This window comes from Arachis duranensis, chromosome 8, assembly GCF_000817695.3.
Source record: "Arachis duranensis cultivar V14167 chromosome 8, aradu.V14167.gnm2.J7QH, whole genome shotgun sequence".
Taxonomy (NCBI): domain Eukaryota; kingdom Viridiplantae; phylum Streptophyta; class Magnoliopsida; order Fabales; family Fabaceae; genus Arachis; species Arachis duranensis.
The window spans coordinates 25,139,079-25,162,779 of record NC_029779.3 but is presented as its reverse complement, the minus strand read 5'-3'; the positions used below and the strand labels follow the sequence as shown (position 1 = coordinate 25,162,779).

The 23,701-nt window shown below is 33.7% G+C and overlaps 1 protein-coding gene across 1 annotated transcript; it reads left to right on the top strand.

Annotated features, from left to right (window-relative positions):
* Positions 1 to 13,452: 13,452 nt before the first annotated feature.
* LOC107461376 (protein FAR1-RELATED SEQUENCE 1-like) lies at positions 13,453 to 14,621 on the top strand. Its single transcript, XM_016079853.1, has 4 exons — positions 13,453 to 13,675; positions 13,788 to 14,293; positions 14,373 to 14,457; positions 14,605 to 14,621. Exons 1-4 carry the CDS (start codon positions 13,453 to 13,455, stop codon positions 14,619 to 14,621), a joined length of 831 nt encoding a protein of 276 aa, XP_015935339.1.
* Positions 14,622 to 23,701: the final 9,080 nt, after the last annotated feature.

The following is a 23,701-nucleotide window of genomic DNA, read 5'->3' as shown; positions in this document are numbered from 1 at the left end:
ACGGTTGTAGTTCATCCTCGTGAGCCAGAGGGATGGAACTGCTTATGCTTCAATGCATACTCTGAGTCTATGCATGTGCTAGTTAGGGTATTCAACTAATACATCTGGCATGAAGTTCATGAGTGTACCTTTGGTAATTTGAAGCACTAGACTTCCGATATTGAGACTAATCAACTTGATATCGATTGTTTGGTGTATATAGGAACCAGATGGCTCCTCGTGGACGTGGTCGAGGCTGTAAGAGAGGTCATACTAGTACTCGAGAGCCGGAAACTAACCCGAACAATCGGGTAAACTTTATGGCGGCATTGGAGAATATGGCTGCTACTATGCAGGCCACTGCAGAGGCACTTGGGCAACAGATGAACAATAATGGAAATGGGAAAAAGTAGAGCTCAGGGCCCAATGACGCTGGCAACCTTCTTAAAGGTTAATCCACCAAAGATCAGGGGAACCACCAATCCTACTGAAGTCGATACTTGGTTTCAGGGCATGAAGCGACAAGCGCAGTTAGTGCCCAAAGAGCAGTGTGTTGAGTTTGCTACGTATCAGCTCATTGGGGAAGCATCGCATTGGTGGTAGGAGGGTGATGACCTTATTACCAAGGATACCTTCCAGGTGAAATTTTATAAAAAGTACTTTCCAAATTCTGCCAAGACGGCCAAAGAACTTGAGTTACTGCAACTGAAGCAGGGTGCTATGTTTGTATTTGAGTATACAGACAAATTTGAGGAGCCATTCAGGTTTTCTCGCATATGTCAGGGAGCTCCGAGAGACATCTAGGAATGGAATTGCATTAAGTATGAAGGAGGGCTCTGGAGCGATATCTTAGGTTCAGTGGGACCAATGGAGATCTGAACTTCCTCAGAGTTGGTGAATAAGAGCAGAGTTGCTGAAGAGTGTGTGAAAAAGGTGGCTACAGAGAAAGGAATTCATAGGGAGCACAACCAAGGATTTGCACCAAGGGGTCGAGATTTTAAGGAGAGAGGATACACACAACACTTTTCCTAAGGACGGAATAACTTTGCAACGAATGAAGAGTCCCAAGGGAACGGTAAGGGAAAATAGACAACGGCTGCTACAGATGTTTCGAGCTGTTAGAGATGTGGAAGTCATCACCCAAATAGGCCGTGCCGATTGAGGTTAGGTGTATGTTACAAGTGCGGGTTACCAAAGCATGTATCAAGAAATTGCCAACAAGGAGGGAGTCAGGATGCGGGCCAATTGTGATAGTAAGATTGAGGTAATTGCAATAATCAGGCTTAATGGACAGTGCATGATTTTATAATACCACCTTTACAATAAAACTGAGAATGTCGAGCTTAGTATTAGACTTATAATCAAACTAGATGGTCCGAGTAGGGGTTTGCTTTAAACAAAAATGCTTTGGGCTTTGAATACCTGATAAGTTTAGCAGATTAATACAAATGGATAAATGCCTGTGATGTAAACGATTTTCTGTTGAGATTGATATGTTGTGTTTGTTATTTAATTGGTTGATTTCTAGATTTTTGGTGAAACGGATTGAATCCGTGACATTTAGATTTCTTTGATTTAAATAGATGAGGAATGGTCCTAAATGATGGATTTGCAAATGTTGATTTGAAATGTTGGTTTTGATTGAGTTGAGGTTGAAAAGAGGGGACCCGTGACGGGTGGCAAACTTCAGTTTTTAGGGGAGGTGCTGTCGAAATTTTTCCAAGAATTTGAAAGAGTATTGGTTATGGTTTTGAAAATGATTTTTGATTTGAGTAACTTTAACAAAAGAGATGTGTTTCGAATGCTTTTATAGATTATTAAAGAAAATTGGATTCTTATGATTTTGTTAACTTGTTATTTCAAACTCATTTGATTTCTAAAAACGAAGAGAGTTTTGATTAATTAGTCAAAGACTTTAAAACAGCAATTTATATATAAATTGAAGGGTTTGGGAATAAGAAAGTAAGTCTGGAGGTTATGCTTGGAGTTGAGCTATGATTAGTGGTAATTGGCTTGACAGAGAGAGAGGATAGTGATGGAGTATGATTAAGGTATGGTGATGATTTTTGGTTGATTATAGTGATGTGGGATGATGACTATGATTAATGATGATGGTGAAATTATTGATGACATGATTTGAGATTTAATAAGATGTGAGTTGATGAGATGATGAAAGTAATGAATGAGGTTGTTGGTCGGCGTTGGACGAATGATCGAGATCCTCTGAGATAAAGGAATCAGAGCGCGGCAACGGAAGCGCACAAAGTAAAAAGACCTTGGGACTACTATGCGTTGGATATAAAGGTAGACTACGCTCAAATACTGGTGGTGGCAGATGGAATTTTCGAGGGCAAAAATTTCTGTTTGGGGGGTAGAATGTAAAATCCGGTCAAACCGTAATTAATTAAATAGGAGCAAATATGGTTAGAAAATTTAGCAATTGGAATTTGATAATTTAAATATGATATTTGTACTCAGTGAATTTTTCTGAGTCGAAAAATATAGTTTTCTGAATAAAAATGCGCACTGAAAATTTGACCGACAGTACCGGCTGCGATCTGTTCGATACTGTGGATGAGAAAATTAATTACAAGTGAATAATTTTAATAAATAAGAATTTATAATTTGTGAAGATAGAAATATTTAGAATATGATTTAACACTCTAATCTTAAAGGTTTTGGTCCAAAATTGGGCCAACAGGTTAAACCAACTAAACCGGGCCCAAGTGGACCCAAAACCCAACATATATAAATCTTAGTTATGAGAATTTCAGCTCATGACGCTGAAATGGAGAAGAGAGGAAGAAGAGAGAAAATCCTAACTTCATCAAACTTCAAATCACCGTAACTTTCTCTCCGAAACTCCGATTGATGAGCCGTTTACGGTCACGCATCACTCTTCTTATCTTCTACAATTCAATCTAAGTTTTGTGGTGAGTATTCTATTGTCCTCTGCCCAGTTTTCATTTTTCTCTTTAAATTCAGGTTTAGTTATGGGTGTTGAGTAATTTTATGATTTTGGTTGTTTAGGAGTGCTCTAGTATGAGCCATTGGTGAGTTCCATCAACTAACTTTGTGGGTTTAGAGTATTGGGTAATTTTGGTACACAATTTGAAGATTGATATTGCTTGTGGGGCCTTGGTGAGGCTTGGAGTTAAGAGTTGGTGGAGACTTCCAAGAAGAAGTTCAATTATTTTGGCTACCAGAGGTACGGTTTAAATTTCATTTAAGTACCATGTGCTGTGATGAGAATTCCTAAGCTAGATGCCCTAGGATTAAGTTTGGATTGTGTAAATGGTTGGTACTAGTATGTATAGTTGATATGTAATGTAAATTAATGATTGGGTTAAGAATTGTGTGAATTTGTATGTTTGGTGTGTTGAGAATTTGATGAATTGGATAATGAATATTGGTTTGTGAAATATGCATTTAAATTATGAATTTAGGCCGTAGGCCGTGAATCTTGGGCTAGAGGGCGAAAAGAGGTAAGGAAGGTAAGTGATGTGTGTATTGTGTGATGTCATATGAGATTGAGTGGATGTTGAATATTGAGTGTGTGAATAAATGGGAAGAATGTGGAATAATAAAAAATTAGGAATTTAGGAGTGGAAGATGATAAAATTGAATTGAATTGTATAGATGAGGTAGGTTTAGTTTTAGTTGAGTGTAATTCTGTGAATGTGTTTGGGTTGTGGTCATTTGGATGAGTGGAAATGAATTTGGCTTGTGGGTATTGGAATAATTGGTGATTTCTATTTTTGGGTAAAAATTGATTTTTGACTAACTACGGCGGCCTGTAACTCGGTCCTCAAAGTTAAAAATTCTTCAAAATTGGATTTTTATGAAAGTTCCTTCAACGATCTTTCCAACAGTTCAAAAATTGTTGAAAAAGGAATTTTGTAGAAGAAGTTATGTGTGGCGGAAGTTTGATATTTGAAAATAAAATTCTGCAGCTTTTTAAACTTAGTAAAATTTTTGGTAAAACGTACTCTGACGCGCACGCACACGTCACTCGGGAGTTTTACTCTCTCACGCGTGCGCCTGGCCGACACATACGCGTCGCTATATTGATGCAGGTGCGTGGTATAAATTCCAAAGGGTTGTGATGGTTGCGTGCCTGTTTTGTGCAAGGAGCACAAAACGCATCCATGCGTACGCGTGGCTGACGTGCACGCATCACCCTACCTCTCTACTTCCCATGCGTGACCCTGTTTTCAACAAAAATTGATTTTTTAGTTTTTAAGTCGGATTTCAGATTTCTAAGCCTCGATTTTCATCCTTTAAGTCCTAAATTTTTATAGTATGCCTAATAATGAGAAGAAGTTGGAAAATGTGATAACTTGTTGATGAAGAAAGACTTGGAGTAATGAATTATGATTGAGAAAGTGCATAAATGATGGTTTGAAAATGAATGTGATGTGTGACCCCGGGTAGCAGGCAGTGGCGTTGTCCACTTGCTCCGAGTATGAGATGGAGAAGGAGAATTATGATAAATGAGTTTAATTATGGAGTTCTGAATGAATGTATGTCTGTGATATCTGGGTAGTAGCAAGGGTCATGGTTCGTCCCGCTTGCTCCGGGTCATTGTTTGAGAATTGGCAATAATGAAGAGCAATTATGAATGAATGTGTTTTTGTGATACCTAGGTAGTAGCAAGGGTTGTGGTTCATTCCGCTTTCTCCAGGTTAATGTTTGAGATTTGATAATAATGATGATTGATTTTAAACTAAATAAGTGTTTGTTTTGAGATCCTGGGCAGTAGCAAGGGTTGTAGTTCGTCCCACTTGCTCCAGGTCAGAGATTGTGACGCCTGGGTAGTAGCCGCAGTAATGGTGATTCCACTCACTCCAAGTTGAGCTTTTAAACACCCACCTGGGTAGTAGCCGCAGTAGTGGTTGTTCCACTGGCTCTGGATTAAGCGGGTAGTAGTAAAGGGGTTGTAGCTCAAGCCCACTTACTCCGCATGGGTGTTTCTGTCCATGGTTAGCTACCAGGATGTGTCAGGTTGGCTATATAATCGATAGATAATATCATCAGCCATAGGGCAGGCATACATCATATGCATATGTTTGAATTGTTTGGGTTTGCCTATTATTTTGGATTGCTACATCATATATGCTATGTTACCTAATTATGTGCTACTTGTTCTACTTGTGCCTTATTGTGTATTATTTGCCTGTATTACTTGTGTTTGTACAACTGAGTGGTCCCTCATGCTGGTGTCGGTTGACGCTGAGGGCTGTTCTTGTTGAGATAGAGTAATGATATGATTAATTTAAAATGATGATTATTGAATGGGGTAATTTGAATTCCCTGGGTAGATGTAGTGAAGTGATTTCACTGCTCTAGGTAGAAAATAAGATAATTTGAGCTCCTTGGGTAGACGCAGTGAAGTGATTTCACTTGCTCCATGTGAGGATATGAAGTATTGATATAGAATTGTTGAGACAGAATAACTTGTGATGGTTTTGTTTATGATTCTGATTCTGATTCGTTAGAGAGTTAGAAAGTTAGGAAGTATGAGGAAGATGAATTAGATTTAGCATTCCCTTATGACAGTTGCCTATTTATGGATTAGCGATAACATAGGATGAATTTCGGTGAAAGGAAGTTTAGGATGCTTAGTGAGTTTTTATTACAGTGCATTGTATTTATTTGTCACTTTTACCATACTGGAAACTCATGGGTCGGGGGTTCTCATTTTGTATATATCTCTTGTTTTTCAGATACATGTCCAAGTGCTCAAAAGTGAGCTGTGGTTCATCTGAGAAATGGCGAAGCTCTTTATATTCTCTACTTTATATTTTGCTTAGAGTCTCTCCACCTTTATTTTGAAAAACTTATATTATGTATTGAACTCTTTTGAACTTCCCTATAGAGGCTCTTATGTTTCTTTTGGGAGAGATTAGCAGATACTGTTATCAACTACTTTCAAACTATACCCTAGCTGGCCTAAACTTTGCGGGTCGCGACTAGTGGCTAATTATTTACGTTACCTATCTATATTTTGTTTTATCTTATTCTTCTCAACGAAATTATCTTTATATCGTCTCAGTTCACGCTTTACCTTCTTTTTGTCGATACGTGAGTGCTACGAATTTGCGATTTTATTTTTACTCCTTTTCAAGCTTCTTGATTAATACTCCTTTCAATCATGCTTATAAACTATGTATTAAAAATCCCCTTGAGAGTCGTACCACCTTATCATCACTCGAGTATAAGGATATGAATATTAGGGTGTTACAAAATGATATTATATGTTACTTTTACTATGAAGCACGGACACTTCGCTGAGTTGTCGTGTCCGCGTGTCGGACACATTTCGGACACGACACTCACCGATGCTCGCCCGACACGCATGTTTGCTGTGTCTAACCACGTCTTAATAAAAAATAAAAAATTCTTCTCCAGACACCATTGGACACACCTAAATATCATCACGTGTCAGCGTGTCCAATCTTTTTCTTAACATATATTCTTGAAATAAATTTAGATATAGTATGTATTATTATTTATTAAAACAAAAAGATATTTTAATTATATACGTGATATAATTAAAATAAGATATTAAAAATAATTAAAAAAATTAATTTATATTTTAATATCAATAAAATATCAAAATTCATTATGATTTATCTAAAAAAATACTTTATATTTTATATGTATGCGTGTCCCCGTGTCTTATAAGATTTTAAAATTCGCGTGTCGGCATGTCTCGTGTCGTGTCGTGTCCTATGTCCATGTCCGTGCATCATAGCTTTTATATTGGTAATTAAATTTTAGTGACTACACAAATATTATATTTTAGGTAATTGTATATTTTTTGTTTTTTTAAATTATTATATAATTTTAAGATCACTTAATTATATTCTTTTTAAGTATTCTCATTATTGGGGAGTAACTAATGTGTGTGATAGTCTAAAATTGAGAAATAAAAATACAAAGTATTAATATACTGAATTTTTGAAATATAAATCTTGAAGTAAATATATGTGATTATAATTAATGATCATAATTAAAAGTCTTTATTTATTTCAATTTGTTCAGGACATGTTTATTTTAAACTTTATTTCTTTATTAATCAGTATATTTTGGTACATTTAATTGTCACTAATTTATATAAATTAAAATATATAAATTAAAAAAATAGATACGTGTCTAAAAAATGAAAAAAAATATTTTTTGTTAGTAAAAAATTTATGTCGCTTTAGCTTTTTTTTAGGCATTATATCTTACATTTTTACTATAATTAAAAGTTAGAGGTAAATTATTAAAATATAAATTAATAAAAAATATAATAATTAATGAATTATCATAATCACATTTAAAGATATTTAAGTTGTTTTTATATAATAAAAGTGATATACTTTAAAAAAATATTTGTATATAATTTACTAACAAATATATGAGATATTTATCATTATTTTTATTTTTAATAAAAATATTAGTGTATTAAAGTGATATATTTTAAAGGGGTATAAATGAGATTTTTATTCAAAAAAATTACAAGATAGCAAATATAATTTTATTTTAATTTTATCCTTAACATTTAGTTTTAATTTTACCTTTAGAGTTTCAATATGTTTCAATTATACCATAAGGATGAACAACATTAATTATAACTAAACAATTATATTATCTGATTTGACTAAAATTAAATAAACATTAAATTATTTAATAAATTTATAGAATTTGAATTATGAATTTTCGTAGTAAATCAAATCAAATCTATAATTTTCGAATTACTTGGATACTATCTATACTACTAAATTGAATGAAGGAGATTCAATTTATAATGAGTTGAATTGCTACTAAGTGAGTATAAATCGAACTTTATTGCTTCGATTTAGCATGGACCATATAAATCGAAATTTATAGATTCGATTTAGTAAGGAATGACATAATTTAAATTTTTTGAATTCAATTTACTTTCGAATCACAATGTCAGGTAATTCGAATCCTATAGATTCGATTTACTACTTATTATCCTAATACGAATTCATTAAATTCAATTTATATAGAAATATAAATAAAGACAACTAGGTAACGTTTTTGGGTTTGGGGGATTCAGGTAATTTTAGGGTGGCTTGGGTTTATCAATGTAAATTAACCTAATATGTGATATTAGTTATTGTTATATATATGAAAAATATGACTTATTTATGCATTGTTTGGATTAGAAGAATTTGTAAAAAAGTAAAATGCTGGAGAAGAAAATGGATGAAAAAATTAATTTTTTATTGTTTGGATCAACAAAGAAATTGAATGAAAAACATAAAAGTATATGTGGAGCTCATGTAAATTTTTTCTCTTCAAAATTGCAAAGAAAACAAATGCAAAAGTGCAAATATAAGTAAAAATATAGAGTTACCATTTGAATTATAATTTATATATAATATATAAAAACATTAATATAATTTTACTCTATTATAATTTTTTCTCTTCTTACTTTTTCTTCCATCCAAGTAAAAGAAAATTTTTCCTCTATTTTCTTTCCATTTATTTTTTCTTCATCTAAACAATACACAAAAAAATATACTTTTCTTTCTATTTTCTTTCTTTTCATTTTCTTTCTATTTTCTTTCCTCTTATTTTCCATCTTATATCCAAACAATAGTTTAGTGTTTATCCATTTATCTTCTATTAATATTATTATAACAAAGATACATGTGACTTTATAAAAATGATATAACATAAACTTTGATTATCTAAGAATTTATTGAGTGGCTAGAATAGCTCCACGTCACGAACCAATGAATGCTAGCAATAGGGATGATCACAAAAATAACCAAAACGGGTATTTAAAGGGATTACTCACGTTTTGGGGCTAGATGGGGACTCGTGAAATCCTCACGACTTGCCATGCGAAAATAGATGTGGACTAGGGGTGACAAACGAGTCGAAATCCGTCGGGCTGGCCCACATAGCCCGCAGAAAAAGACGGCTTTGGCTGAAAATTTGAGACCACCAAACTTAAAAAGCCCACCTACCCTACACCGTCTAATCCATGGGATTTGGCGGGGCGGGGCAGACTTCTCCGCTGGGCCAAACTTTTATTTTGTTAGGACCATTTTTTTATAAATTTCTATAATATTATTGATTTACAAGAGGATGAAGATGATAATTGAAAATGTTCTAAGTTATATTTTGGATTATGTTTTATGTTTGATTGATTATAAACTTGAAGATGTTTAATTATATATTTTGGACAATATTTGTTTTGCTTTGGACAATATTGGTTTTATTATTTTGTTTCAAAAAAATTGGTTTATAATTATATTTATTACATATTTACAATTATAAAGACATTAATGTGTGTGAATTTAAAAATTATAATTTTTTTATATTTTTAGAAATTATAAATTTATTGAAATTGTTGTGAAATTATATATATTATTTGATATTTAATGATTTATAAAAAAAGGAGAGCCCGCCAGCCTACCATTAGGCGGAGTGAGAGAGAAATTCAGGACCGCTTTACTAGGCGGGACGGGATGGACCAACCACCAGATGGTGGACTTTTGGTGAGATAGGACGGACTTTTTCGTTTGTCACCTCTATGGGGGCACGGACATAAGTATCCGTTCCATGGAACCTATTAAATATACGCGAATATAAAATTATTAATTTATCCTAATTTATATATATATAAATTCATTTCTTGAATTTAGAAACCTAATTTCTGTCTTCAATTCGAATTCTTCCTTTTTCTTCCAAACTCATTCTCAGTCTTGATCCTCTCTCTCTCTAACTAACTTTCTCGGCCTCTCAAGTTCATCACTATGTCGCTCAGTATCGTTCCAAAAAAATTATGTTATGTTATTATGTTGGAATATGCTTTTGTATTTTCTTCTTCTGAAATATTATTTTTCATAATGAATGTTATAAATTGTGTTGTATTATATTGAATTGATTATTTTATAATTATGATATTATGCTTTTTGTGTTAATTTTTTTTAGAAAATTTTAAAGAATATTCATAGATACTCGAGGAGATCTACATTCTCTAAGGAGTAATTAAACAGAAACTTGCAATGACGGAGAAGGAATGGGAACATTTTTTTAAATAGGAGTGAGGGATGGGAAGGAGGCTTCTCATGCTCTCTTGAGTACTTATTACCATATCTAACTAACAATGGAGATCCAATCTGAGCCAATTTAAGAGGGGACGCGTGGACTTCATCTGCATCGGGCATTTAAGGTAATGAAACTAAGTCGGATTTAGCACCTTAACAATGAATTTTAGTTTATCTTACTTGTATTGAGGTCTTATTAGGCCCAAATATATCTTAGATTAATATTTTGAGTCATTGTTATAGCAAATTTATATTATTTAATATTATAACACTTAGTATATGTAAAAATTGGGTATATTTACAAGATATTTTTTAATTCAAATTAAAAAAATTAATTATCTCTTTTTTAGTTTTAAATATTATTTTCTAATGTAACAAAAAAGTGAAAATAACAATAATTACTCACATAATTAAAATAGATAATCTTAATATATACATGACACTATATATATCAAGGATTATTATATATGATATATAATTTTTTTCTGTAATGATTATTTATATAATATATGGAACAATTTTTTTATCTTAATATTTAATAAATTTAACATACACAATAAGTAACTTAAATCATCATCTAGGACAATAAATATAATAGTACAAATACTTATTTAATAAGATCACTATTTTTATATATTACAAAAATTTATAAAAAAATTTTTGGATAATAAATTAATTCTCAATAGATTATACATTAATTCTGTCAAAAAATAAATAAATAATCAATATATTGGATATTATTATTTACATACTAATATAATATATATATTATCGATTATTAAGTTTATAATTAATTTTTAACCCAACTTTTGGTAATTAAAATTTAAATGATTGAAATTATTAAATGATGAATATTTTGCATCTAACCAATTAATTTTTTTATTAAAATTAAAAAAATGAGTTGTTAATCAAATTTAAATTTAAATTTAAATTTGAGTAAAAAATGAAAAAAATATTTTAAATTTTATCTCACTAACCAGAAGTAATTTCAATATAAGAAATTACTTTTTACATCATATATATTGTAAGATAGTATGGTCACTTGCTATTTTTTAATGGTAAATATTATCATTTACTATTTTTTAATGGTAAATACTGTCAAATAAAATGGTGTAAGAAATTAGAAGAAAATGTATTTACAAATTTAGGAAATATTAATTTATTTTTCAATAGAATAAATTATATGGAAAAGCTCTACATCCATGTAAAACTTATATGGATGGTATTCAAGTACCTTCCACTCCATGCTCCACACACTCGTTTGTTTTACACGCGCCTCATATAACGTTTATAACGTAAACCTTTTGTTCGTGATAAACTTTTCTGAACGTAAACCTTTCTCAACGTAAACCTTGTTCTCTTGTCGTATTTTCGTTCTTCTTCTTCTTCTCTACTCGCGTTCTTCTTTTTTTTTCTTCTCTGCTCGTGTTCTTCTTCTTTATTCTTTTTCTTCTTCTTCTTCTTCTTCTTCTTCTTCTTCTTCTTCTTCTTCTTCTTCTTCTTCTTCTTCTTCTTCTTCTTCTTCTTCTTCTTCTTCTTCTTCTTCTTCAACCTAATAAAAGTTCTTGTTCTCTGTATTATGGATCTGGATTGACTTTGACATAATTAGCTTCGTCGTTCTTCTTCTTCTTCTCTGTTTTTTCTTCGATCTGGAGTTTTAAATTGAAACAATGAATGAATCAACTTCAAATCAGTTGAATGAGTGTGATTATTCTTCAGAAATGCATCAATTTAATAAGGTTTGTATTATTGAATTTTGAATCGAATTCAATGGAATTCAATTGCTAATTTTATTTGAATTGAATTGAATGTACGGAGGTGATCTAAATCTGAATTGAATTGAATTGATACTAACTAAATTGTAGAGAGAGTTTTTTTGAATTTGGTTTTGTATGATGGATTATCTTTCGTTTACTGTTAGTAACATTTTGGTTCGGTAAGTATTATAGAATTGTTTCACCATTAATGAAGTCTTCGGTTTACTCTGCAGACCAGCTGTGTTGTGGATGAAAGATTTGTCCCAAAGGTGCGAATGATTTTTGAGACACTAGAAGAAGCTGCAAAGTTTTACAAATATTATTCCAAACTTGCCGATTTTTCTACAAAAATAAGGAACACGACTCAAAATGGAGACAAGATTAAGAATCAACTAATTGTATGCACCAAAGAGGGGAGGTGAAAATCCAAGATATCTCCAACTCTGAAGATAAATTCCTCAGCTGGGTTAAACTGTCCAGCCAGGATTTATGTACACAAAATAAAGGACGTCGGTGTTTGGACAATTTCTAAAGTTATTCTGAATCACTCACATCTTTGTTGTCCAGACTAGGCTGAGATGCTCAAACAACATAGGGAGCTTAGTATGTTTGTGTGTCGCACCATCAAAACCCACGAGGAAGCCAGAATTAGATCGAGCAAAACTTACCAATCATTTATGGCAGCAGTTGGTAGCCACCGTGAACTAGGTTTTATTGAAAAATATGTGAGGAATTACATCACAAGGGAAGTACGGAATATTTTTTAAGAAGACGATGCCAAAGAATTTGGGAAGTACCTAGTAAGAATGAAAGAGAAGAACCAAAATTTCTTCTTTGAACTCAACCTTGAAGGCGATCACTGCATTAAACATGAATTTTGGACCGATGCAAGAAGCAGGGCTGTATTTGAGTATTTCGGAGACGTGGTTTCATTTGACACCACCTATAACACAAACAGATATTCGATTCATTCAAATATATTTTGATGTTCAGTGCATGTATATATTTCGGTTCACCACGATATGCTTGTTATTTATGTAGGTACAATTTGGTTTTAGGTTCTTTTGTGGACGTGAATCACCATGGCCAGTCGACACTTCTCATATGTGCGCTGATGAAAAATGAGGACATCCAATCATTCAAATGGCTATTTGAGTGTTGGCTACGTTGCATGGGAGGAAAGGCACCAAAAGGTATTCTTACCAATCAATGCGCATCAATTCAAAGGGCAATTGAGCTGTGCATGCCAACAACAATTCATCGCTGGTGCATCTGGCACATTATGAAGGAGATCATAAGCAAATTAAACGGCTACAAGGGGCACATCGATATTAAACAAGAGATGAGCCACGTTGTTTGGAACTCATACACAAAAGACGTATTTGACAAAAACTGGAATGATTTTCTTACAAAGTATGGCCTCGGAGGCAACAAGTTGCTTTCAAGTAATTGAGGTTTCAATTCGAATTATTTTCATGCTCGTATCTTTTTTTCCCAAAGCATGCAAATTTTTCGGTTCACCGCACCTTATGGGTTGGGTTTGTTTTTCAGAGCTATACAAGGATCGGCATATATGGATTCTAGTTTACTTGGATCACCACTTCTTGGCCGAAATGAGAAGCACACAAAAGAGCGAGAGCATGCATTCATTTTTCAACAAGTTTATCACACGGAATAGCTACTTGAGACAATTTGTGAAGCAATACGATAATTTCCTAGCAAGCAGAGAGCAAGTAGAGAGAGCATTTGATGCTGCAGATTTTTACACCGTGATACCGTGCGCAACAAAATCAGCAATAGAGGCACAATTTCAACATGTATATACCCATGAGAAATTCAGGGAAGTTCAAGCTCAATTCAGAGGTAAAGTGAACTGTATCACAAGATCAATGCATTCCACCCTAGGTTTCACAACATATGAAGTCATAGAGTAGGTTTCCAACTCCACATTCAATAAGTTTGACCTATGACGCAGTATCACGAGATGTGAAGTGCCATTGCTTGTTGTTTGAATCTAGGGGCATATTGTACCGCCATTTGCTAAGCATCCTAAGCTTTGAGCGAGTGGATAACGTGGCACTGAAATACATATTAGAACGCTGGAGCAAGAATATAAAGGGGAGGCATACACACATCAAGAGTAGCCAAGATGAACCTCTATTGGAGTCGAGGAGTAAGAGATTTGACAAATTGGTGTTTCGGTCGCACAATATATTTAAATTTGCATCCGAGTCTGAAGAGTTGACCGGAATTCTACACCGAGCATTTGACAAGGTCATGGCGGAGTTGGAAGAATATCAAGAGAGAAGCAAAGCAAAAAGTTTGTTAACACACGAAGAAGCAACATTAAGCAATGTAAATGACCTTCAAAGCCCACCACGTGTCAAAACAAGAGGTCGGCCCAAGAACGGACTTGGATCAAACTTGGAAAAAAAGATCTCAAATGTCATGAAGAAAAAGAAAAAGACAGGTCCAAGCGAGGTAAACTTGACTTGTTTTTGATTAGTTAAAAAGTCAATTGTTCATTTTGCTAATATATAATTAATTATGTCATTTGTAGTTGAACCTTTTAGACTCCGCATCATCGATTCAAATAAGCTCCACTCTTTACAATGCACCAGATATGAATTATCCAAGAGAGGATTGTACAAGTTTTAGTTTTTATTAATGAAATTTTTGTTCACCCATGTGCAAATTCGGTTCACCATGGTTATAGCAGGGGTAATTTCTAACTGTTGTTAGTCTTTAATGAATAGTCACTTTTTTGTGAAATTTTATATTGATATATGCAGTTTTTTTATTCGTCTAGTGTATTAATTTCTAAGTTGAATAATTAGAATTTGTTTTTAGAAATGGGAATCAAGGTTTAGTGTTTAAGGTTTAGGTTATAGGGTTTAGGGTTCAAGGTTCAGGGGTTTAGGGTTTAGTGTTAGGCTTTAGGGTTTTAGGGTTTAGGGTTTAGGGTTCAGGGGTTTAGGGTTTAGTGTTAGGGTTTAGGGTTTAGTGTTAGGCTTTAGGGTTTTAGGGTTTAGAGTTTAGGGTTTAGGGTTTTAGGATTTAATGTTAGGCTTTAGGGTTTTAGGGTTTTAGAGTTTTTGGGGTTTATGGGTTTAGGGTTCAGTGTGTTTGAAACTTTCGGTTCGGCTAGTGTATTAATTTCGGTTCACTATGTTTCTTGGTGTTACTAATATATTTGTAAATAAACTAATAGCAATCAATGAGAACATGGAATAAAACACCAGCCAGACAGTTCCAAGAGATTTATAAATTAACATCTCAGATGAGCACATTGAATACATTGAAAAAATTATTGATATTAAGTTAAGATACATAGATTAGCATTTACATTAATATTCACATATATACATTGCTTTTTTAAACAAGTTAACCAAAATATTGTCAAATACAACCAGTGAATCACAGTATATTCTATTTACTATCTAAATCCCCATATGTGAATTGACAATAAGGGCTAGAGAGAGCAGCAGAAGGCTTTGGTAGTCTTATTACTTCAGATTTCCAAATCACTTTGTCTCTAATTATGTTCATTTCATGTAATAGAAGATTTGGACCATATTGGTACTTGAAGTCATTAATCTCTTCCTAAAATTTAATTAAAAGGAATTAGTTACATAACAAATGAACTCAACTGAAATAAGAAAAGAAAAAAGTTTATTAATTTAAAAAGTACTTACTTGTGTCCAAGCCCTATATTTATATCTCTTCACGCTCTTGATCTTTCATGGATCGATTGTTTCAAGCCATTTCATGACGTATATTCCATAATCATAGCTAAGCAAGAATTGAGTATAATACGATTAATATTATACAAAATAAAATACATAAAATATAGGACAATAGAAGAGAAAGATTCTTACTCCGTACGTTGACCATTCAGTTGGATATAATCTGTTTCTTTTTTCAGTCCATCTTTCATTAAGGGTTCCGTCCCACCGTGAACCCTCATATGAGAATTAATTAATCCTTGAAAGGGACACAAAAATTAAAAAAAAGCATCAACAGTGAATCGAACTCATTTCATGTACTCAATTATTTGAATAATTTAAAAGAAAAATAACTTACAAAAAATTTGTTCAGCATCACTCTTAATTCAGGTATATGTTTTTTCGGCTTATTGATAGGGTCAAGCACATAGAATTTCTTTTTCTTGACATCAGCAATCCACAACTACCAATGAGCTCCGTTACAAATTGGCACAAATAGCTTAATTGTGGGTAAATGATAGAATATTTCAATGGAAACAAATAACAGATGACAAAATTATTGAAGAATTTTAAGATATTACAACTTAAAAATGGATGCAAAGCAAGTTTTCTTTTGTCAAGACACTGCCGGTGATGAGCATACTGCTTAATATCAAACCGGTATGCCGTGTTTGTCGTTTTATCAATGTACTCAACGCCTTGTGTTCCCAACATAAAATTCTATAAAACGAAGATCAGTTAAATCAAATTTTCACCGAACCGAACACAATTCATATGCTGAATATGACATGAAAAATATTCATTCATGAAGAAAAAAGTTTTCTTCATGCAAAAGAACTCAACAGAACACATAAGAATCAGGTGAACCAATTATAACATTTTGACTGAACTGAACAGGAATCAGCAGTGAATAAGAAATTTAGCTTACCACAATATCCAGCGGCACAATGTATATTTCTTCCTGATACCGCCGAACATTGATTTGGTTGAGAATCATGCTATGTATACTGACAACCTACACAAAGAAAATTTATGAGATATACTGTATAAGAGTGTTTAGAAAAGTTATTATTGTTAAAGCAATTGGGAAAGAATTTACCGAGGCATGCACTTGTTCTTCGGGCATTAGAGACATGAAATATTCTCTTAACCCGTCATAAAGCGCCTCATGTTTCAAGACGAATATTGCATCGTATTCGTTGCTACTATCTTTTGTCCTTTTTACATGTGTCATCCACTGATAACACTTTTTGAGCAACTCCTTTGAGATTTTTTTTCTTTTTCTGAAGTTTTTAAAACTGCAGCAGCTGGCAAGGGTGGCTCAGAAGTTATTGCTTCAATAAACTTTAATGTTGCTGTTACTGCAGCATCTACCACCGCCTCTGCCAGGACTTCAAGCTGTGAAACAGGAAGCTTAGAGGGATTTGGTTGGTTGAGATACTGGTGGACTTATTCTAAGATTAAAGGAAGGCATATCATCTTCCTTTTGGCTTGATTGCTGTTCTTCTTCACCAGGGCTGCTGCATTAAATAGATAACAGTCCAAAAATAGCTCATTTAAATTAATAAAAAGAACTTTTATGGTCAACTTACTCATCATCAGAAATTTCATAGAAATAGTCATCCTTTAATAATTCTTCAATAACAGAGCTCGTAAGAGAGAACGCAGGTTTTGGCTCTATTTTTCTTGATGAAGATATCTCGACAGCCTTCTTTTTAGGTTTCGGCGGGCATCTGTAAGAAACAGAAGAGATAAAACTTACAATTAAAATATGTAGTGAACTAAAATTATTGGGATTTTTATAAGCAATGAAACTTACACATTAACATCTACTTACAATTCAGGTTCTTCTTGTTTTGTAGGGATGCTGCATTAAACAGCAAATATTTCAGTAATGATTTAAAATTACCAAGGCCACAAAACCGAACAAGATTCATGTGATGAATAAATATTTATAAACTTACTCTTTATCAGAGGTTTGTTGTGTTTGACTTTCGGGAGGGACATATATAAATTCATCATTGATCAACTCTTCCTGAAGAAAACTTGGAAGAGACAATAATGCAAAAGGATTTCTAATGAATGTAAACAAGGAAGAAGTTAATGTTGAATAATTATAAATTATTCTAAGAAACAGGAATTTGCTCATTGAAAAGCTCATATATTCAAAGGTTCAGAATGAGTTTCTTATTGAACCGGAATGATCTGTAGCTGAGAATTGGGTGTAGCACTAGTGACATTTAAACACATTTTTTGTGAGATTAATTAAACAAAATTTAATTAGCTAAATTTGATAGAGTGACATAAATATTTTTAACTTACACTGGTGGACTTTTTAAAGTCTTTCTTTGATGAATTTTCTTTTTTCTAAAATATTTTACTATGGATTCTAGAGTATTTTTCCTAAAAAATACAAATTAAAATTAAAAACCAAGATTAAAAGCAGAGGTTTAGAAACACATCAAATTTATTTTTGGAAACCATCAAACCAAAAGTAAAGAGTGCAACGAACCTGGTATTGTCTTGGGCATTTACAGACGGTGTGCAGCTTTCCTGAGTCTGCAAGAGTGATTCACTTCCTAGATTTACAGTTGGCAGTCTAACCAAGATAAATAAATATTATTAATTGAATCTAGAGGAATTACAAAAGGTTTTAGCAAAAGTAAGCAAAGAAACGAAAAGAAATTGGCATAAGAAATTGAATCTTACGTCTGAGAGGATTCATTTCGTTCCTCTGTTGAGGCAAACTGATACGGAGCAATGTGTGTTGACTGAGCTCCATCATTTCTTTTTTTTTATCTTTTTTCTCTTATCATCTCCAACGCTTGCCTTCTTCTTTCTGCAGTGTTGTCTTTTCTTTGTTCAGTTCTGAAAGTTCATAAAATAAGTATTAATACACCTAAAACGAAAGTATCAATAAAAGAAAATCTTATTCGAGAAACTTACCCCCTGTTAAATTGGGTTTTTTTTTGCCACCCTTTGTGGTTGTTTTCTTTTTATTATGGGTGTTTTCTCAATTTCTTTTTCTTTGCAAGAAAGACAAACACATCGAATTTATAACTGACAAAAATATAAGCAAGAACAAGAAAATAACAATCAATTCAACCAAACTAACAGACAACACCAAATCAAAAACAATTAAAAGGCAGAACCGAAAGTTAGAAGACCACCGAACCAAAAGAAATTCAGTTTCTGAATAATACTTACTGGCTTTCAGATTTGCTTGTGCTCTCTGAATCTGTCAGCACTGGCTTCATTTTTTTGGTTTATTTTTTAACCACCAATTTTTTTTCTTCTGGTTATTTCGATTTCTTCTTCTCTACAATACATAAGGACAAGTGTATAAGAACGAATTTAAGCAAATACTAGTTAAATGAAATCAATATGAAAAATAATCTTACTGGTTTTCGGATTCACTTTTGCTTGTTGAATCCGTGGGAATGCTTTCAGTTTCAGTTGTTGATTGTAAATCCTTCTCATCAACCACCTTTGTTTGTCTTGCTCTCTTTGCCGGTGGTGTTTTGTCGGATTCAGATTGAGATTCAGATTCAGAAAATCTTTCTTCTTCCGAAGAAGAATCCACATTGACAATTTTCTTTTTAATTTTCTTTTCTTTTTCTTTTTTATCCAACTTTTTTGTTTCTTTTTTTTTTGTACAGAAGTCCCTAAAACAGAAACAAGGAGTCAATTATTTAATGAGAAATACAATAACAACCATTTAATCAACATAAGCAAACCACTTTACCGAATGATACCAATGTGCTCAATAAAAAGTCATAAAACATGATGATTATTTAAGGATCAAAGAAACATTTTTGCATGCATAAGGACTCAATTGAACATAGTAAGAATCAAGTAAAGCAAAAGGAGCGAGCCCACCGAATCGAATAAGGTTTATATGGTAAACAATTGCCAGTAGGACAAATAAATTAATTATAACCTAAAACAGAAGCTTATTTAGTTAGTAGTGATTTTAAAAGCATCTGAAACCAAATTTTAGGAGAAATTTTAGTAGGGTATTTACCAATGGTTTTGTTGCTTCTCTAGAAATCCATTCAACCATCATTTCCTTTGTCCAATGGGCCACCCAAGGTGCTGGGGGAGCCTCAGGTGCAAATGGGCGAGGAAACTTGGTTTTGTGAAAGTATATCAGCATCTAGGGGTGTTCAAAACCGATCTGGACCGAACTAAACCGATGAATAGAACCGGAAAAATCGAAAACCGAATTAACCAAAAACAAAAAAAACCGAAAAAGGTGATATTTTGCAGTTTTTTTCGGTTCGGTTCGGTTTTCGGTTCTTGCCACCAAAACCCTAACCGAACCGAACCAAACCGGTTCTTCCCAAAACCCTAAAAATTAAAAACTACCTACCCCACCCCCACCCCCCCAAACGCGTTACCTTCCTTACTGCTGCGCGAGTCCCTCCCCAAATCCCCCATGGAAACCTAAGTACCTAACCCCCGAATCCCAGATCGGAGCCAGCCTGCCTGAGATCTCGCCCTCTGCGGCTTGCACAGTGCACACCCACTCACCCAGACCCAGCCACGGAGCCAGCCTGAGCCACCCACCTCCTTGAGACTCGAAGCCACGAAGACGAAGATCCCCCATCGCCGGTGCACCACGAAGACGAAGATCCCTCAACACAGCACCTCGCCTGGCTCGCCAGCACCATCCAGCGGCACCCCAGCGCCACCAACAGGACCGATCTGGCCACCTGCAGCACCGTTTGTGGCCACCCATAGCAGTACTACTGCGTTTCTGGCCTGGCCACCCACAACACAGCAGCCACCGGTTGGCCTTCTTCCAGTGCTCTTCCTCCTTCCCATCCACTTGACTTCAGGTTTGATTTTATCTCCTTCTATGTATCTGAAGCAATTAAACATATTGGGTTTATAATTATGAAATAGTTAGGGTTTGATTTTGTTAATTATAATTTCTATGATTCTGAGTTGCTGGATTTGTTTAGGGTTTTGTTAATTTCTTGTTAATAACTCTGATTCTATGCTTCTGAGTTGCTGGGTTCAAATTTACTTGTTTTGCTTAGTTCAAGTTCTGTGATTCTCTGATTCTGTGATTATGTGTTTCTGAATTGATTTTTTGTTTTTTGCACTTATTTTGCTTGTTTTGAAATTTTGTTAATAATACTAATGATTACTGTGTTTGTTTAATGATTTTGTTAATTTGAGTTGTTTGTTTTGAGTTAATTTTGTGATTTAATTTATTAGTAATTCTGATTCTGTGATTCTGAGCTGCTGGGTTTAATTTATTTTTGCTTGTTTTGAGTTGATTTTGTGATTTATTTGTATTCAATTTATGTTCAATCTATTTGTTCATTATTGCTGATTGTTGTTCATTGTTGTTCATTATTTGTTCATTGTTGCTGATTGTTGTTCATTGTTCATTGTTGCTAAATGCTAGTAATTTTTTATTTTGTTGTGTTTCTGCTTTTGTTTTCTTAATTATTTGTTCATTGTTGTTCATTGTTCATTGTTGTTGATTCCTAGTATTTGTTTTTCATTATCTGGTACTGGGCTTTGGCAGGATATAAGAAGAGAATTTGGAATCAATATGATTGATGAACAGAAGGTGCAATTGTCTAAGGTAATTGGTCTTTCTACACATGTCTCAGTTGCGGCTTTTAGTTTCAAGAGAACTAGGTGGGCACAATGTACTTATGTATTTCCTGCATTTTTGTGAGAAAGTGCATTTCAATTGCAAGTTATGAAGTTCTTTGTACTATGAAAGATGTCTTCAACATTCTAAATATATTGATATAATGGTATTAAAAATAGAAAGGAAGAATTTTATTGTTTGTAATATACCTTTAGATGTGTTATTTTCTTGCATAATGCAATGACACTTCTGTCAGTCTTCTGTTAGACTTCCTCCCAAGTCAATATGGAACCCGAGCTACCAATTCAGGTAATTTGAAGCATTTGCTGCCTTACTGGTTGCTGTTTATTGCTAGTTGCTGCCTTGCTGATTTGATGAATTATTTGGTAATTTCTTTTGTTGCTATTTATTGAATTGTTGGTTTATTGAATTGTTAGATTGCTGCCTTGCTGGTTTATTGAATTGCCGCCTTGCTGGTTTATTGAATTGCTGCCTTGCTGGTTTATTGCTGCCTTGCTTGCTTCTTGTTGTTGTTCTTATTATGTCACTGTTTTTTTTATTTCAGGTTGGTTTGCATTAAGAAGTTTAGCTATTTTGTTGGAGAAGGCACCATAACTTTGCTATCAGTTTAATGACAATTTATTTTTATTTTCAGTTGTGTTAACTGTTGAACTATTGAACTTCTTTAATTGTCGTATTTGAATTTTGTTGTCGTTAAATTTCATTAGATCAAGACTTTGTTAGTTATTGTGTATTTCGGTTTATCGATTTTAATGTTATGACCTTGCATAATAGTATGGTAGAATTTTTTTTATTTGATTGAAAAAACCGAACAAACCGAACCAAACCAAACCGATTTTAATTGGTTTGGTTTGGTTCGGATGACCTTTACAAAAAAACTGAACCAAACCGAACCGCACTTTAATTAGACGATCGGATCAGATGACTTTTTTCTCAAAAACGGAACCAAACCGCACCGCGAACACCCCTAATAGCATCAACACGAAAACACAGCCATCAACAGATAGTTTCTTCCCCTTTTTTGTTTTCAACTCCTTTCATCAAGAAGTTAAGCACATGTTTTGCCCAATCCCATTCACGTATGTTGTCCACATGAAAGATTGGTGGCTTATGGATTGGGGAGGCCACATTTACTGTTGTGGGCAGTAAGAAGCACTTTTGTATGAAGACAACAAAAGTCCTCTTGAACTTTTTCTGGTTCTCCTCCCCTTTTATGCTCATATCCAGAACATTCCTTGTCAAAGTGGCCAAGAAAATATTTTTGACGCTATCAAATATTCCCTTGTCTTCTGCATTCAGCTTGTTGTAATCAAATTTATCATCAAAACAATTCCCTACAATATTTTAGTAGCACAAATCAGTCAAAAAGGCTCAGTTTAATTTTTTGTAAACCAATGAACTGAAAATAAGCCGTAAGTGAAAAGTGTATTATCTCTGTTCGTTATGCCCAAGGCAGCTGCTACTTTCCGAGGAGTTATGTATATTCTGCCCTGGAGAGTTTTCAAGCATCCTTTCTCTTCTCAAAGTGATCAATCAATTCTCTCAACAGCGCATGGGAGACATTCATTTCTGGGATATGTGCCAGGACACCAAATCCCATTTCTTCCACTATATCTTTCTTTTCTTGAGTCATATCCATGTACACTGTTGCCATTACCTTTGTTTGGCATCTGCAATAATGAGTTTTCTGCAAGTTTTGAAACAGAATATGAGAATATATTTATAATACAAAATAGATTTTATTCGAATGAAAGCGGATAAATATATTTAATGTGCTTACGTTATAGTGCGACTTCATTGTTGCCATTGTCTTGTTTTGTTTTGCTGTAAGAAAAAGGTTTGGTCAATACTTCACTCAATACACCAATAACCACAAGCATTTATATCTTAATCAAGTCAATAAGAAGCTACCGAACAAAGTAAAAGGAAGCCACTGAACAAAGCAAATCGAACCGAATAAAATTCATTTTGCCAAATTTAAAAATATGCACAAAATTTATTCCAAATCCCTAATTATACTACTGTAAAAATTTAATCACAGTATTTCAAGAATGCCACCGAACCCAAAAATGTTCATATCAAGAATAAATCGATTTCAACTTTTAATCATCAAGAATAGTATTTTCCATGCAAAAGAAGTACTGAACAGTGTAACAACCAATTTTAAAGCGCTAGTTACACTGTCTACTGGACTGAATAAAAAAACAATAAATTTCATTCCAAACCCTAGTTATACTGTAGAAATGCATGCACAATAATTTGATATACTAAACGAAGAAAATAAATTCAATAAACCTAAAATTCAACTAGGAGAAACGCGACATTGCAAGATATCAGATGAACAGTAGCTTTTTTCATACCTTTTGTATTCTGTGATCCTAGGGGTGTCAAAAATCCCAGGAGGCGGGGATCCCCGTGGGGACCGCCCCGAATGGGCCCTGATGGCGGAGAATTTTCCCTGCGGGGACGGGGATGGGGGGCAAAATTCCCCCGAAGCAGGTGCGGGGATCCCCATCCCCGTCCCCATAT